General features: G+C 43.3%; 1 protein-coding gene across 4 annotated transcripts in view; it reads right to left on the bottom strand.

Moving 5' to 3' along the window:
• CACNA2D2 (calcium voltage-gated channel auxiliary subunit alpha2delta 2) overlaps positions 1-17,667 on the bottom strand; it is an 885,048-nt gene that overhangs the window by 59,601 nt on the left and 807,780 nt on the right. For all 4 annotated transcript variants that reach the window (XM_053287835.1, XM_053287834.1, XM_053287836.1 and 1 more), the window contains 4 exons: positions 17,182-17,253; positions 9,445-9,519; positions 8,455-8,529; positions 196-267 (listed from right to left, as the gene is read on the bottom strand). In XM_053287835.1, coding sequence (XP_053143810.1) covers positions 196-267; positions 8,455-8,529; positions 9,445-9,519; positions 17,182-17,253 — 294 coding nt within the window. The remainder of the gene's footprint in view (positions 1-195; positions 268-8,454; positions 8,530-9,444; positions 9,520-17,181; positions 17,254-17,667) is intronic.

Raw genomic sequence — 17,667 nt, 5'->3', positions numbered from 1 at the left:
AGGAAGACAAACTACTGTCCAAGGCAGTACTGGGGCAAATCTGCAGGGCTGGAATTTTACTTTGCTGCAGAGATCAAAAGGCTACTACAGTGCCATATGCATCTTTACACTGGTGTTTGTCTCTGTGAACTAAGGGTGCTGCTTACACTTAAGTGCCTAAAACAAAGTGGACACTGTCCCCAGTGAACTACTCACCTCCTCTTTGTTCTCATCCTCCAGTTCAGCATCAAGGAAGTCCAGGGTCACAGGTTCCTGGAAATTGATGATCTGACAGGAAAAAATGATGGTGAACTGAGGGAGAATCCCAAACTCTTGTTCAGTGCAACAGTAAACATGTTAGCACTGTCATACTAAAAGACCTTTTTAAAGCATGGGGGATACATTACAGTATGCAGCGGTCTGAGAGCAGGCAGAGATGGTTCTTTTTTTAGAAGCTTAGCCAGTGCCGGCTTCCCAGCCTGGATGCTTTCCAAACTAGCTGCTCAACAGCAGCAAAATGCTTCAGTTTAGGCAAGTCGCATTTGAAACGTAAACAGCAGGGGGAGCAGTCTTGCGGAATCTAACAACCCCAAAAGACAGCAACTTTCTTATACCAGATATACGATGTCCTAGCTCGATACTGCAGCAATTAAATTCAAAACAAGGCATTGGAAATGTGAACGGCAGCCTGCTGCCCGCATAGGGACTGCGGTGTCACAACACAGGAAGTGTAGAAGCACACTTCTGAGATACAACGTAACCCTGTTGCAGCGTCTAATTTGGAAAGTGCACTGGCCAAGAATGTGTCTCCCTGCCTTTTAAAGCAGGAAGAGCTACTCCTGGCCACGTTGTGAACATGGCGATGGCTGGAATTTGCTCACAAATGTGTGTGTGTGTGTGTGTGTGTGTGTGTGTGTGTGTGATTGAGAGTGAAACCACGCCCCCTTCAGCTGACATCAGACACGGGGGCAAGGCTGTGGGGGCCACTGGCAGTGGGCTGAACCATGGGCGCCACTGGTCTCCCTACACCACTGGTGCTGGATGGACTGATGAATGGCTTATTCAATATTGCCTGATGCATTTCAAGCAGTTAATGCTCTTTTTCAGAGACAACTGTAAAATCATTGTATAACATATTATATAACCATTTCTTAGAGATACACACAAATGATTATAAATTAAAACTTCCACAAATATAAAAAGGCAAAAATCTGTATGTGTTAAAACTAAGTTACAAGTAATCTTAGCATAATATATAATCTTAGCATAATATCTATCACGATGTGTTGCTTAAAACAGTAATACAAAACAATGAATAAATATTCAATACTCTTATGGTGCAGCGGGGAAATTACTTGACTAGCAAGCCATAGGTTGCTGGTCTGAATCCCTGCTGGTATGTTTCCCAGACACCTATATCGGACAGCAGCGATATAGGAAGATGCTGAAAGGCATCATCTCATACTGGGTGGGAGATAGCAATAGTAAACCCCTACTGTATTCTACCAAAGACAACCACAGGGCTCTGTGGTCGCCAAGAGTCGATACTGACTTGATGGCACACTTTACTTTACTCTTGTCTATAAAGGTAATTCCAATTCTTATGACAAAAAACATAATTCAACAGAAATCCCATATAAACAAATAATTTTTCTATTATAAGGCCATATGGTACTAAATCTAAAAAAAAATCAAAAGTTAATCATATACAGCACTAACACAACCAACCATCTAAAATTTGTACAATGGCACAACAAACTCTCTAAAAGCCAAGGGGAATAAAAAGAGGGGAGACTAAAAGTCAAGAGAGGAAATGGAGCAAAGTTTAAGTGATTAACAGTAACCAAAGTATTATAATTCCCAACAAGTTAATTACTTCATTAGATCACTTTAGGGCAGCACATCAGAAACAGCTGCTTGCTGTTTAGAAGAACTTTTATTTCAGGAAAGTTGCCTTTGGGGGATAGACACAGATATTCTTGCTAGTATGGAATACAATCCCCGGAAAGATAACAGAAATACATATAAGCAAAAAATACTTTGATTGCTGCAAATCACTTAAGGTTTGCTCCATTTCCTCTTTAGCCTTTTAGTCTCCTCATCACCACTTTTATTCCTTTTGGCTTTTAGAGAGTTTGAAACCTTGGTTTCAGTTTGAATTTAGGTAGGGTGTGCACATATAGATTCCCCATCTATACGTGCCGTTTAGGAAACAGAAACACAAAACTTTAAAAAAATGTCCTGTCCCCATCATTTGTCAGGAAGACTCTATAAAGCTAAGGAAAATTCAGCTGAAATTTTATTCCATTTTACACATCATTTACTGGATAGTTCCAAAACATGTTGTCAAGATAGCACCACTCAAGCAGGGGCGTAGCTAGGGGAGAGGAGCCCCGGGTTTGCCTCTCTCCCTGGCTTTTGCCTTTCTCCCTGGCGGCCCTTTAGAGTGAGGAAGAAAATGGGGAGGGGTGGAGCTGTGGGAACCCTCAGGAGCTGGGGGCCCGGGTTCTTTGAACCTATCCACTCAATAATAGTTACACCCCTGCACTCAAGGTAGAATCTGACAGGTCATGACATTAAATAAAAGCTCAGTTTTGCCAGAACCTGGCCTGGGGATTCTAGAGCAGGTTTTTGTATATCAAATATACTTATTTTATAAATGTGCAAAATCAACTTATTTTGCAGTAGCTATTTCTATGTTACAAAAGCAACGTCACTACCGAAGGAATTAATTCTATTGGATCTGGACAGAATTCTGTCACATCATTTGGTACTCTGTTCTAGTAACTTCTCATTAAGGTCTTTCACACGACCCAAATCCCTGGTGGCTAGGGAAGGCTGTGGGGGCGGGGAGGGGGAAAGGCAGGAGTATACCTACATTCCCCCACACGACTGCAGCAATCCTTACGCTATGCTGCTTGGCTGCATACACAATTGCTGCAGCAGCAAGTGGCGAGGTGTTTTGGAGACCTGAGAAAGGCTGCCCAGCCTCCAGAAACCCCACAATGCACCATGCAAGGAGCGCAATGCATTGGGGGATTTACCCGCAAGCTGGATGTTCTAGTCTCCTAGCTTTGTGCCTGCTTGAGCTGTAGGCAGCCTGGGCAGACACATGGCTGGGATCTCAGATAGAAGGGCGCACTTGTGCCCTTCTAACTGGGTAATAGCCTGGGGAAAACCTCAGGCTACCTGGTGGGATAGCACCGGGATCAGCCTTGATCCTGGTGCTCCACACAAGCAGCCCTATCTGGGGAGGGCTGTGCAAACCTGGTTAGGGCTGTACATGTGAACCACCTCAGTCTCTGCTTTACCCTGTCATAACAAACTGTAATAATAATAATAATAATAATAATAATAATAATGGCAACTTGAAGAAAGAAACAGAGGGTTTAATACTGGCTGCACAAGAACAGGCACAAAGAACAACTGCAATAAGAGCAAAAGTCGAAAAATCCACCACAAACAGCAAGTGCCACCTTTGTCAAGAAGCAGATGAAACAGTGGACCACCTAATCAGCTGTTGTAAAAATATCGCACAGACTGACTACAAACAAAGGCATGACAAGGTAGCAGGGATGATACACTAGAACATCTGCAAAAAATACAAGCTACCTGTAGCCAAAAATTGGTGGGACCATACAATTGAAAAAGTTGTAGAAAATGAAGATGCAAAAATATTATGGGATTTCCGACTACAAACAGACAAACATCTGCCACACAATACACCAGATATAACTGTAGTTGAGAAGAAAGAAAAACAAGTCAAAATAATCGACATAGCAATACCAGGGGATAGCAGAATAGAAGAAAAAGAAATAGAAAAAACCACCAAATACAAAGATCTACAATACAAATTGAAATTGAAAGGCTGTGGCAGAAAAAGACCAAAATAACCCCAGTGGTAATTGGCGCCCTGGGTGCAGTTCCAAAAGACCTTGAAGAGCACCTCAACACCATAGGGGCCACAGAAATCACCATCAGCCAATTACAAAAAGCAAATTTATTGGGAACAGCCTATATTTTGTGAAGGTATCTATAATAACCATCTGTATTGATGATAAAATTCAGCCATCCCAGGTCCTTGGGAAGGACTTGATGTCTGGATAAAACAAACCAGTCAATAACACCTGTCTGACTGTGTAAACAAGATAATAATAATAATAATAATAATAATAATAATAATAATAATAATAATAATATATTTATATTTATATTTATAATATTATTATTACAATACTTATAATAATTATTATTAAATAATAATAATTATTTATTTATTATTATTATTATTATTATTAACATTTTATATCCCACTCTTCCTCCAAGGAGCCCAGAGCTGTGTTCTACATACTTAAGTTTCTGCTCACAACAACCCTGTGAAGTAGGTTAGGCTGAGAGAAAAGTGACTGGCCCAGAGTCACCGAGCAAGTATCATGGCTCAGTGGGGATTTGAACTTGGGAATCCCCGGTCCTAGTCCATCAATTCTAAGCCTCCCCAATGAGACATCAATCATCCATCCAGATTAAGCAGATCCTCTAGAACAGCATTAGTTGGTGTTTCTTGGAAGCAAACCATTTTCAATTAGATAAAATTATCAAGTGTTCAGAAATCACAGTCCATGTGCCAAGATATCTTATTTATTTATTTATTTATTTATTCATTCATCACATTTATATACCGCCCAAACTTTCGTCTTTTAATCTAAAGCTCTATGTGAAAAGGAAATGTTGGTCTTTCTGAAGGGCAAAAAACCTGCAAAAATGGGCTGAGTTCAGGCCAAACACTCAGAAAATACAAAGAGTCCTGGGTGGTGGTCAAAGTGTTAGTGTGCTCTGCAATTTAGGTTGTTATTGATCAGAGCAGGATCAAGATGAGTCTATAAATTGCGGCTGTTTCTGTCCCTCTCTGCCACATTGCCTGCCCATTAATAATGCCCATGAACTGAATTGGAAGTTTCTGCCAATGAAACATCTCTCACTCTGATCGGAGCCATTTCTCAGTGCCTAATTCGTGGCTGGCCTTTTAATGATAGATTTATCTGATTAGTACCCAAGACAGGAACCTGTTTCCCTTGCCCTATCTTGACGGGCACAGAGAGTCCCTTGAGATAAATTAAGCTTGGGTTACTCTATTACTCCTCCTTTTCTTTTGCTTAATATCCCAAGAAAGTAATATTTCATAAAGGGGCCCAAGTAATTCTTGTCTATACCTGCCAGGAGTAGAGGAGAAGTCCATCCGTCATGTCCTTGAGATGTGACAATTCGTTCACGTGCGCAGAGGCCCCCAAACAGCCTGATATATCATTTGGGTGGCAGGTGGGCTCAGGGAAGGAGCTCTTGCTGCCACCTATGCCTCCCCCCACTTTGGTCTCCCCTCACCTTAGGTGCTCGCCCCCTGCTGGCTGCCCCCCCATCTCTGGCATCATCTGCGCCGCAAAGCGGTGGCTGAAAAAAGGTTACAAAAAGATTTAACTTGCCCCCGACCCCCAAATCTGCCACTTCCCATAATTTGCCGTAATAGGCAAGTTACTATCTTGCCTATGTGTTAGTTCACCCCTGGCATTAGGCACAGCAAATGGCTCTCAGCACTGGAGTGAAGAAACTAGATTCATTCAGTTCCTGAGTATCTAGGATCAACCCTGCCCATCTCTGCAGGCATCATTTATCACTTATGCTAGAACAACCATGTTGTGCAAGTACCAACACAGAAAATGAACAACAGAAGTCACAGTTGTGATCAGACACCTGTACCCATGGGTACACACTCTCAGGCACTGTGGGGCTTGAACTGGGAGCCCTGCAGATCAGACAGGATGCCTCTGAGTACCAGTTGCAGGGGAGTAACAGCAGGAGAGAGGGCATGCCCTCAACTCCTGCCTGTAGGCTTCCAGTGGCATCAGGTTGGTCTCCGGGTCATCTCGGAGAGACCACATTACTCCCTTGCTGAGGGAGCTACGCTGGCTGCCAATTGGTTTCCGGGCAGAATACAAAGTTCTAGTTATAACTTATATAAAGCCCCAAACGGCTTAGGCCCTGGGTATTTAAGAGAACACCTTCTTCGTTATGTGCCCCACCGCTCATTGAGGTCACTTGAGGAGGTCCGTCTCCAGTTACTGCCAGCTCGTCTGGTGGCCACATGGAGACGGGCCTTCTCGATTGCTGCCCTGAGACTGTGGAATGCGCTCCCTGCTGAGATACGATCCTCCCCATCTCTGGCTATTTTAAAAAAATGTCTGAAGACCCAACTCTTCACCCAAGCTTTTTCAGCTTTTTAAATTTGTATTTTTAATTTTATTCTGTTTTAATTTTATACTGTTTTTTAAATTGTTAAACTGTTTTAACCTTTTATATTTGTTTTAATTGTTTTTATGTTATTGTTAACTGCCCAGAGATGAAAGTTTGGGTGGTATACAAGTTATATAAATAAATAAATAAATAAATAAATAAATATGTAAAAATCTGGTGGGCCACTGTGTGAAAGAAACAGGATGCTGAACTAGATGGGCCTTGGGCCTGAATGGTATTGGGATTGCTAATCAGAGATGGGAACTATTATTTGTTTATTATTTATTTATTCATCAGGTTTGTAGACCACTCTAAACTTCCATCTCTGTGTGGTTTTACAAACAACATAGAACACATTAAAATGAAAACCTTAAAACAATTTAAAACCATAGTCAAGTTAAAAACCTTGAGTTAAAAAAAATGAGACTTTAGGGACTTTTAAAAAGTTGTCAGAGATGAAGAGGTTCTCATCTCAGCAAGGAGTGCATTCCAGAGTCTCAGGACAGCAATGCAGAAGGCCCGCCCCTGTGTAGCCACCCGTCGAGATGATGGCAACTGCAGATGGACCTCTCCGGATGATCTCAATGGGCAATGGGGCTCATGGTGAAGAAGATGTGATCTTAAATGCCCAAAGCCTGTTTAGGGCTTTATAGGTTATAACCAGCACCTTGTATTTTGCCCAGAAACTTATTGAGAGCCAGTGTAGCTCTTTTAGTATAGGAGTAATATGGTCTCTCCAAGATGACCCAGAGACCAACCTGGTTGCCCCATTCTGTACCTGTAGGGGAAGAATGGCAGTTCAGTCCCCAAGTAGCAAAGCAAAACCTGTTTGGTGAAAAAGCAGCAAAGCAAGAGGTCTTGAGACAGTTCTTTAGGATAGAAGAACTACAAGGATTTGTTTAAAGAAAATGTTACAAATGAATGTGAAAAAGCCTGCAGCTTAATTTCAGCTGGAGCTCATGGCTGAAGAGAGAGACCAAAACAGCCATCTCTGGAGAGACAAAATGGAGACTAACACTGGAAGAACAAAGTAGGGAGGAGTCCAGCACTTTTATCCATGACCCTAACCCCCCGCCCTCCCCCAGCAGTGGTCACTATGAGACATTGCAGCCGAGAGCTGATATTGCCAGGGTCCTAGCCCCAACATTACTAACTGCAGTTTCCAGACTACATACAAAGGCAGCTCCACATAGAGCTCATTGCAGTAGTCAAGTCCAGAGGTTACCAGCATATGTGCCACTGTTCAGAAATCGTATATCTCAAGAAATGGATGCAGCTGGTGTATCAGCCTAAGCTGACAGAAAGCATCTTTGGCCACCACCTCAACTTGGGGTACCAGGGAGAGGTTTGGATCCAGAAGCATCCCCAGACTACATACCTGTTCCTTCTGGGGAAGTGTGACCCCATCCAGAACCAACAAATCAGAATCGTCTCCCAAGTTCCAACACCACACAACAAGTACCTCCATCTTATCTGGATTCAATCTCAATCTGTTATCCCTCATCCAGCCCATCACCGCCTTCAAGAAGGAATTTAGGGAGGTTATGCCTTCTCCTGATGATGCTGACATGGAGAAATAGATTTGGGTGTCATCAGCATACTGATAGCAACCTGCACCAAATCTCCTGATGATTTCTCCCAGCGGTTTCATGTAGATGTTAAAAAGCACTGGAGACTATATGGAGCCCTGGGGGATGCCATACAAAAATTCAGAATTTTAAGAGCAGCAGTCTCCAAGTAATGCATAGAGTGCCTGTCCCCTGGGGGACTCTCCCAGTGCACTGTGCTCGGCACACAGTGCTCTGTGGGATTCATGGAGGCTGGGACAATGATTCCCAGCCTCTGTTTACCATTGCAGCAGGGAGCAGCGCAGGGAATAATCTGTTATGTTCCTGGTTGTGCTGGGGAGTGCAGTTTGCACGCCACCATTGCTCAGAGCAGTTGTCTGGGGGAAGGTAGGTTGGACCCTGCCTTGCCCTCCGCCTGCCTGCAAGCATGATCATGTGAATAGCCCCTGAATTTTTTTTGGGGGGGAGGCAATAGTCATTGAATATTTTCTTGGCTGCTCTATTCATTTTGGGATGGCTGCTAACATGATGGGCTAAATGGGATGTCTGAAGGCACCCAGAGTCTTTTGTTGATGATGGTGGGTGGAAAATGACATTCAAATAAAGAGAAAACCACTCTTACCTGGGGTCGCAGATTTGGGTGTAGCAGTACATATCCATTCAGATCAATAGCGAACATATAGCCATTAGCCCCTAACTGGGTGGGAAGACAAAAAGAGAAGGTCTTTCTAGAGAGAAACAAATTACAGTTCAGAAAGAAAGAGCTTAGTTGAATCTAAGTTTCCACACCATTGCCACATTTACCCTCTGCAGACTATTTTGCCTCCTCCCCTAGTACCTAACCAGTGTTCAGATTATGGGATGAGGTGGGGTTGGAGGAGGCTTTATATTTTGTGACAGCCCCTCTTTGCTATCTTCTTTAGAAGAGTACAGGGTGCTTTCCAGATTACACTCTACAGCAGCAGTAAAATGCTTCATCTTGGCAGGGTTGTATTGAAAACGTAAAGGAAAGGTCCAGCGGTTTGTTGCGTAAAGCCACCCGCTGGGAGAGCAGTCTTTTCTAGTTTAGGCAAACCTCCTACAATGGGAAAATACAGTTACATTTTTTCAACACACATGTAACATTGTAATGCTGTAAAACAAAGATAAAACCCGAAAGAAGGCATGTGAACGGCACCATGCTGTCAGTGCAGGGACTGCAATATTACAACACAGGAAGTACAGAAGCACACTTAGCAGATCCGTAGTGACACTGTTGTACCATGGAATCTGGAAAGTGCCCTAGTGGCATGATTTGGCTAAAATTAGGGGGTGGGGGGTCAGGGGGTGGAGCTTGTTGGTACCCCCGCCCACTCCCATAATTCAAGCATGTTAATCCAATGCAAACATAGAACAAATGTTGTGAGAGAGGATATCCAGTTCCTACAGAAGAGGCAGATGAGGGTGTTTTGGGGGTGGAGTAAAACACATTAGGAGAACTTTGTGCACAGGTAAGTCTACAGCTAATTCTCAGTGAAACCCCTTTTCCCTGCCTGTTTGCTCTGTACTATGGCTGAATATTTGGGGAGTGTATGGATCACATTCGAGGGAAGGGGGCTGACTCCCTACGCACATTGTATCGTGGCGTCAGCTTCTTGATATCATCCAGAGCCACATCAACTCCCACAACGCCTAGGATGAGCTGGTTCTGGAAACACAGAAACAACAAAGGCATGGTTATGGTCAAGTCTGAAGCCATCTTTCACACAGACATAACTCACTTGTGGTGTGGTTTTGATTTACCCTGCGGTCCTTGGTATCTAAAACAGATTATGTCATAGTCTATTTACACTGCAAAATGCATAACAAGCTTGTATTATTCTTGGTATAAAAGACTAAAGTAAGACCTCAAGGTAAAGATGCTTCCAGATGCTTCACATCTCCATTAACCCACCTACTCTTTAAGCACATATGCACTCCATCTCTCTCTCACACACAGACGCACAGACACCCCCCCCTTGTAAACGCCATGTCTTTTCATATTCTTTTGTTTTGTAGACTAGAACTGCTCAAAAACAGAAGATGTGAAGTGCATGATAATAAGCCTCATTCCTCCCTTTTACATGACAAGATCAACATGATATTATGTTTGCATCTTGGAAGTGTGTCTTTCATGCATGTTTGCTTCCTGTAAGTGCTCCAGTGCACATCTGGATTGCACCACCTTCTTCAGTGAGGCAATATCATGAAATGGTAAACCACGATCTGAGACATACTCAAGTGTTTCCAAGATTAAATGAACATATAACGAGGCTGTTCTCATGAGCAGCCAAGCCTGGGCTTGGTTGCCTGTGAGAACCGTTGGGATCTGCATGGGTCCCGGCGGTGCTGCAGTGCTAAACCCAGGGCTGCAGCTCAGCTTGTAGCTAAGGTGAAGGGCGCTCAGCTTCAGGATCATGTGTCAGTGCAAGCTGACACAGAGACCGGTGTCTAGAGCACCTGGCACCTGGGAGAATGCCCCAGGGCACTGTGCTCCATACACTCTAGGATTCTTGGAGGCCAGGACAATGGGTCCCATCCTCAGAGCGATCCACCCTGCTCAGTTCTGCACCGAGAATCCTTTCCCCTGCCCGCCCAGTAGGATGTGTGAATGGCCTCTTAGTGTGTTGGCATGGCCATGTAAATAGATGAAAGTGCAAGTTGGTCCTATTTCGTAGATTGTTTGGGGGATTAGTTTCATGGACTAAAAGTAGAACCTAGATTCCCTACCCCTGCTTCCAGTACTGAAAGAGAAAATCTTTCTCTGGACGTTCTCCAAAAATCCTTGGTGAAAGTAACTGGAGGAACACAATAATCCCTAAGTAATGCCATTAGGCTCTAGGATATAATACCACTAATTTATTATTATTTTATTTATTCATTATTAAAATTTTATACCACTCTTCCAAAAGGCTCAGGGTGGTTTACATTAAAACACCATTAAAATCAATTAACAATTAAAACAGAAATTATAAAACTGCATAAAATAATAATTAACAATTAAACATCATAAAACACCAATTAAATAGCCAAAACAATTTAAAAACAAGTTTTAAAAAGCTGAAGGTAAAGTGTGCCTCCAAGTCGGTGTCAACTCCTGGCAACCACAGAGCCCTGTGGTTGTCTTTGGTAGAATACAGGAGGGGTTTACCATTGCCATTACCATTGCCTCCTCCTGTGCAGTATGAGATGATGCCTTTCAGCATTTTCCTATATTGCTGCTGCCCGATATAGGTGTTTCCCATAGCCTGGGAAACATACCAGAGGGGATTCGAACTGGCAACCTCTGGCTTGCTCATTAGGCCCTAGGATATACTGTACCGATTGCTAGTCCATCCAGGTGCTCATGGCACATGGTGGCTGCTAGAGTGAAACTCAGCTCCTGCTCTGTAGCATGAATGAAATCACTTGTGACCTGAGAACAGTGTGGTGATGACTCAGTCCATTTACAACATTAGTAGTGAGGATCATTTTCTTTAAACGGTTGTTTCTGGAATTTACAGCTGATTGCTACCTTTCAGTTGCTACTATGAATCCTGATAATTTAAAAATTTCTAGGATTAGGTTAAACTTTGATCTGATATTTTCACTGCTCCCTGAAAGGATTCAGACGGACCCCACCCCCTGCCAGACAATAATGGGGAAGCTGGAGAAGATTACTGCAAGCTCAGGCCTCCTCCTGGGCATGTGCCCTGTGATAGAGGAAGGAATCTCCAACTGGAAGTTCCTGCCCCAGGCTAGTATCAATATTGTGTCAGCTATACACAGTATTGTATAGCTGAGTTTTAAATTTTTAACTGTTTAGATTTTTAAAATTGCTGTAATTTCTGAATGTTTTAAAATTTTTAATTGCTGTTTATATTTTTTAAATGTGGTAATTTCTGAATGTGTTAGATTTTTTAATTCTTGTTTTAATAACTGGTCTTGTTTGTCTTTGTTTTTGTGAACCTCCTGGAGCCTCTGGAATCAGGTGGCATATAAATTAGATAGATAGATAGATAGATAGATATTTGGTCTATCTGACAGGAGAGTCAGTGAAACCTGCAAGTTGGATGCTACTTCCTGTCCTGTACAATTAAACCAGCATGTAAGCCAGATAACCAACCCGGCGTTGTCTAGGATCTGACTCTAAATATATAGATCCAGTATGGAAGAAATATTAAACATGATTGGGGCAGGAGAGAAGCTCAGACACTTTCCCAAACAGGGTGGTTCAAGAGGGCCAGTTACAGAATTCAGGGAGGTACCCCCCAAAAACTAACTTCAGAAGCCATGAAGCATAGGGAGAACAAGGTCTTCTTATGCACTTCTTTAAGATAAGAATCATCTCTTAAAGAGATCCCAAGCCCACACCTGTAACATGCCATCATATCAACTTCTACAATGCGCAGCATGGGATAATAGTTGCAATGGCACTGCCATGCTGCTTTATAAGGCAATAACTAGGCTCCCTGGAGAATAAATGGCTTGGTCTTTGGCCTTGTCGCTTACCTAGGTGGGAAACAGATCATTGCCTGCTTAAAATCAAGCTGACATAGCATACTATGGCAGGTCTATTACTGCCAATAAATTTGAACAAACACGAATGCAGGAGCATAAGGCAGATGAGACAGACTGTGGACACATGCTGGGATTCTACTCACCAGGGAGAAGGGAGGTAAGTGTGAACTATTTTAGCGGTGCTTGTGTGTCTCGGGATTCAATTGCCATTGCAAGATATGAAAAGTCCCTTGAAATACTTGATATAGAAGTTGCTGCTGTTGTGGTTATTCTTCTTATTGTCATTATTTCCCCGTTGCTTTAGAAAAGTGATAGTGGCTTACATGGATTGTCAGTGATCTCCCATCCAGGCACTGATCGGGACCATGTCCTTATCATCATCATCATCATCATCATCATTATTATTTTTACATTTATATCCCGCTCTTCCTCCAAGGAGCCCAGAGCGGTGTACTTTCACAACAACCCTGTGAAGTAGGCTAGGCTTAGAGAGACGTGACTGGCCCAGAGTCACCCAGCTAGTTTTCATGGCTGAATGTGGATTTGAACTCAGGTCTCCCCGGTCCTAGTCCAGCACTCTAACCACTACACCACGCTGGCTCTCTTAGCTTTGACAACCCTGCTTAGCTTTGACAACCCTGCCACTGCCTTATATGGGGCTCCCAGATCTTTCTCACTGGGCCCTCACATTATGTTTCTCAGCTAATTTGTACCCATTTTGAGCTTGGTATTTATTACTACAGTACATGTTCTCTGTATGTTCTATAAACAGTGGACAGCTCACTTAATGGCTGTCCCAAAGGCATCACTTCCCCCTTCCTCCAGAGATACACAAGGGAGACCTATTTACTTATTTATCTATCTTTATTTTGAAGATGTATAACCTATATTTTGATCAAAACAATCCCCAAAACAGCTTCCAGCAGACAACAACACAAAAAACCAGTAATCTTTAAAATGAGGCTAAATTCCTTTTCGCATGTGAGTGATGCATGTGAATTCCTTTACGCGTGTGAGTGATTCATCCCAAAATGTTGGCACAGAAATAACTGGGTGAAATCATCGGCCCCATCTTATGTATGGATTATGTGCTTATGGCCTGTGGGGTATTTAAAAAAACAACTTATGGCTCATTTTTCATTTGAAGGAATAATTGATTTTCCCTTTGCTATCCCTGACTTATATTCTTTTAAGAGCTAGATCCTTACATGTTGTGTTCTTTCCTGTGGTAGCAGTGGGGGAAGGAGGTCATGCAGCTCTTAGGCCTAATTTTGTGATGTGTAAAAGCAGCAAATATAGGGTGATTGGGGGTGATGGATTTGATGGCTATGTTTGCTCCCCCTGTAAAACAGCTAATTGTTTTCCATCCATTTACCATGTTGCTCCATGTTTTCTTCTTTAGCATATCACACATCTGGCCAGGGAGACTCAGTATGTGACCAATTTTAGCATGAATTCCATAACATGTGAAAAGACCCTCTTTTGTTTACTGCTATCTTAAGGTGTTATTTGCAGAAAAGGCAGAGAGTAAAACAATCCTTTGTATACACACTAGAACTCTCCCCCCCCCACACACACACTGTTCTCACGAGCACCCTAACCCAGGCTAGGGAAACCCAGCAGCGCCTAGCCTGGCTTTTTAGCCTGGCTCTTAGCTGGGGTTAAGAGCTCAAGAGCCCTTAACCCAGGCTTCAGGATCGTGTGATCGCTGGAGCTATGTTCAGCCAAAGCAGACACAGAGACAGGTGCCTAAATGCCCATCTCCTGGGGGAATTGATAAAGAAATGTTTAATCCAGGCCCACGAATAAGTGTATAAAAGTTTGGTTCAGGCTCCTAAACAGAATGTAAGGCCAGTAAGCCAGAATAAAACTGTTCGAGACAAGAATGTGAGGCCAATCAGCCGAGAGGTAAAAATACCAGAGCCTGACAGGAGACAATGTATGTGACCAGGGTCATGAGACAAATCCCCCACTCAGCAGAAAGAAAAGTAACTGGCACCAGGAGGTACTGATAAGGAGTGGGTCAGCAGAACAGACCCAGATATGAACTCATGTCTAAGGCTCTGAATGGCTCAAACAGGAAAGCATATGTTTAATCACAAATGACGTATGTTGATTGATGTACTGACTTGCTTTTTACCTATATAAACTGGCAACTATGTACCGCTAGTGCGCAGTGCTTGTCAGACTTCTGACTTGTACTCTGCCATTCATGATCATGAATAAAAGCTAATTTGAGCATGCACCCTTGTTGTGTTGACTTGTAAAAAAGGGAGTTTCTCTGTCAGGAAATGAGCTCTATTGCGGGAACCTTGTCTAATCCTCTTTAGTTTGGTTAGACGCCCCATTCTCTGTCAATTTGATGGAACGATCATCACAAGGGGCTGAATTAAACAGGAGAGCAAGGTTCCAGAGGATTTTCCTGCAACAATATTTTGGCGACTCCACTGGGACCGTCTGATGTGTCTGCCTGAGCCCAAGAGGATCCAGGGACAACCAACCAGTGCCAAACAGTGAGTTCACCAATTGTTGGGATTCAGTGGGACCCCCTGGGCTGGGCAAGGATGATAAGGATGGCTCCTGAGATTCCACTTTGAGAATCAGGAACGTGCTCCTGGGTTCAAGTACCTTTGGAAAGGATGGGGATGGAACAGAGTAAAGGGTTAGTCCCAGGAACTTGCCTGGCGTACATGTACGAAAACTGGAAGGTTTGACTGGGACTGTGGATCTATCTCAGGCACGGATGGTCACTCTTTGTACCTCCGTATGGCCAGGATTTACCTTGAGATTCCTGCAAGACAGTGGCCAGCATCAGGGTCATTTGAGCACGAGTGTCTCACCTATTTGCGAGGTTTCCTGGAAGACAGCCAGCCCAGGCAAATGGATAACTGGTATGTCTGGGCAAACGCAGCCGAGAATAAAACTGGGCAGTTTTCTAGCCCTACCAGTAAGCAAATGGTGGCCACTGCACCCTCTCTCTACCCCTCTACACAGGAGGATAAGTGGAGAACCAGCATTATGTTTCTGGCTCCTCCTCCTCCTCCCGAAGCAGGTCTTATTTCAGATGGAGCAGGACAAAACATCCTGCCCCAGGGAATTTTAGGATCACCCTCTCATACCTGGTCAGAACTGGAGTATCAGAAGCATCTGGAATAGGGGGAGATCTCATGGAAACTCCCTGCCAAAGACAACCCATGCCTGAACAACACTCTCCTTCTCTTCTGGAAGCGGCAACTAAGGCTTTTCCCACTGTCCTTCAACTAGCATTGGGACAGAACGTCCTGGGGGCAAGAAACCTGCTCCTGCCACTGGCTCCTGAGATGCATCGCTGTGTAATTTTATACTTTCTTTTAGCAGATTGCAAGAAAGAGCGTGGGTGACAAGAAGATGGGCTGAGCCACAGGAGACTCTTATATTAAGAGGAGCTTTGAAATATTTGGGTGCAAAGATCACCCAAGATGTAATGCAACAATGTTTTAAGTGGTATGATGAGAGTTTTAAAAGGCAGAAAGTAAGTTTGGTTAAAAGTTGGGAACAGAATGTTAATGAAATTGAAAATAAACTTGCAAGTTGTAGAGTGGGAGTAGGAATTTATCCTGTGCTGTCAGATGAAGGGAAAGATGAGGAAAGTGAAGACGAAGAGAGAAGAAATGTCTAGCGAAAAGGAGGGGTGAGAAGAGGAATTATTTGTACCTATTCATGAGGTGCCCAATCCAAGAGCAGATGTGCAGATTTACAGGATATTTGTGTGTGTATGTCTGTGTGTGTGTGTTTTGTTTTTACAAAATCCATACTTGGAACTATATATGGATGGCTCTTGCCTCAGGGACTCATCAGGCCACCTGCAGGCTGGATATGCTATCTGTAATACTTTTGGAGTATTAGAGCAGGGAAAGTTGGCAGTAGAGCTAAACTGTCTCAGGTAGCAGAGCTAAAAGCAGTTGAAAAAGCTTGTACATTGGCAAAGGGGGAAAGGGGGAATATATACCGATTCTGGACATGTTTTTGGAGTTGTACTTGGGAAAGCAATCCTTTGTATATACACTAGCACTCCCCCGCCCCGCACCATTACACACACACTGTTCTCATGCGCACCCTAACCCAGACTAGGGAAGCCCAGCAGCGCCTAGCCTGGCATTTTAGCTCGGCTCTTAGCCAGGGTTAAGAGCTCGAGAGCCCTTAACCTGGGCTTCGGGATCGTGTGTTTGCTGGGGCTATGTTCAGCCAAAGCAGACACAAGACAGGTGCCTAGAATGCCCATCTCCTGGGAGAACTGATAAAGAAATGCCCTTCTATAATGGAGAATACATTCGGGGGGCGGGGGGAATCCTCAGAACTGCATGAATATGTTCCATTCACTTTTGGTTTCACTTTCTATTCCCCTCCCTTCCCCATCCTGTGCATTTATATCCAAACTCCTCCTCGCTCATATCTACTTCACCCTTCCAAATCTTCTATTCATTTCATTCATTGACCTTTGTCTTTGCACTTTTTGAGGGTGGGAGAGCAAGGGCTTGACTGTGTGTGCATGCTGCTGTATGTACACCACCTGCAGAATAGACTGATCAGGTCTGTGATCTCTCATCCCCATATACTGCTATAAACAAGTTCACAGAATATAATTAGAAGTTATGATTAATATCCATGATGATATCTTTGACCTAGGTTCTTTATGTACTGTTTTTTAAAATGAATTTTATTTTTTTAAAAATTGGATTTCCCCCATTTTGTTTAAAAAACCATGCTTTTTATCAACCCTGGGCTTGAACAAGGGCAAAACTGGCTGTAAGTCAAAATTAGGGTGGGAGTACTTTGCAAAGTGGTAACATACCTTCTTTTCAAGGCTGTGATCCTCAGTGAGGTTGAACACTGGTAGAGTGCCTGTCACTACCAATCCAAGACCCTGTCAGAAGAACGGGACAGAAAAGAAGCTATGATACAACAACAACAAATATTTATATACTGCTTTTCAACAAAAGTTTCCAAAGCAGTTTACAAAGAGAAATAATAAATAAATAAGATGGCTTCCTGTCTCCAAAGGGCTCACAATCTAAAAAGAAACATAGACACCAGCAAGAGTCACTGGAAGTACTGTGCTGGGGGTGGATAGGGCCAGTTACTCACCCCCTGATAAATTAAGAGAATCACCCCATTAAAAAGGTGCCTCTTTGCCCAGTTATCAGGGGTTGAGCCCAGTTAGCAGGAGTTAATAAACACAAAGAACTAGCCATTGGAGACTGGCTAGTTCAGGAAGTGTAGTGTACCAGCAACTTTTATGCATACCACTATAGAGCGGAGCTGACAGAACCTGTTCCCT

Source organism: Hemicordylus capensis, chromosome 2, assembly GCF_027244095.1.
Source record: "Hemicordylus capensis ecotype Gifberg chromosome 2, rHemCap1.1.pri, whole genome shotgun sequence".
Classification (NCBI taxonomy): Eukaryota; Metazoa; Chordata; class Lepidosauria; order Squamata; family Cordylidae; genus Hemicordylus; species Hemicordylus capensis.
This window is presented reverse-complemented; position numbering and strand designations above follow the sequence as displayed.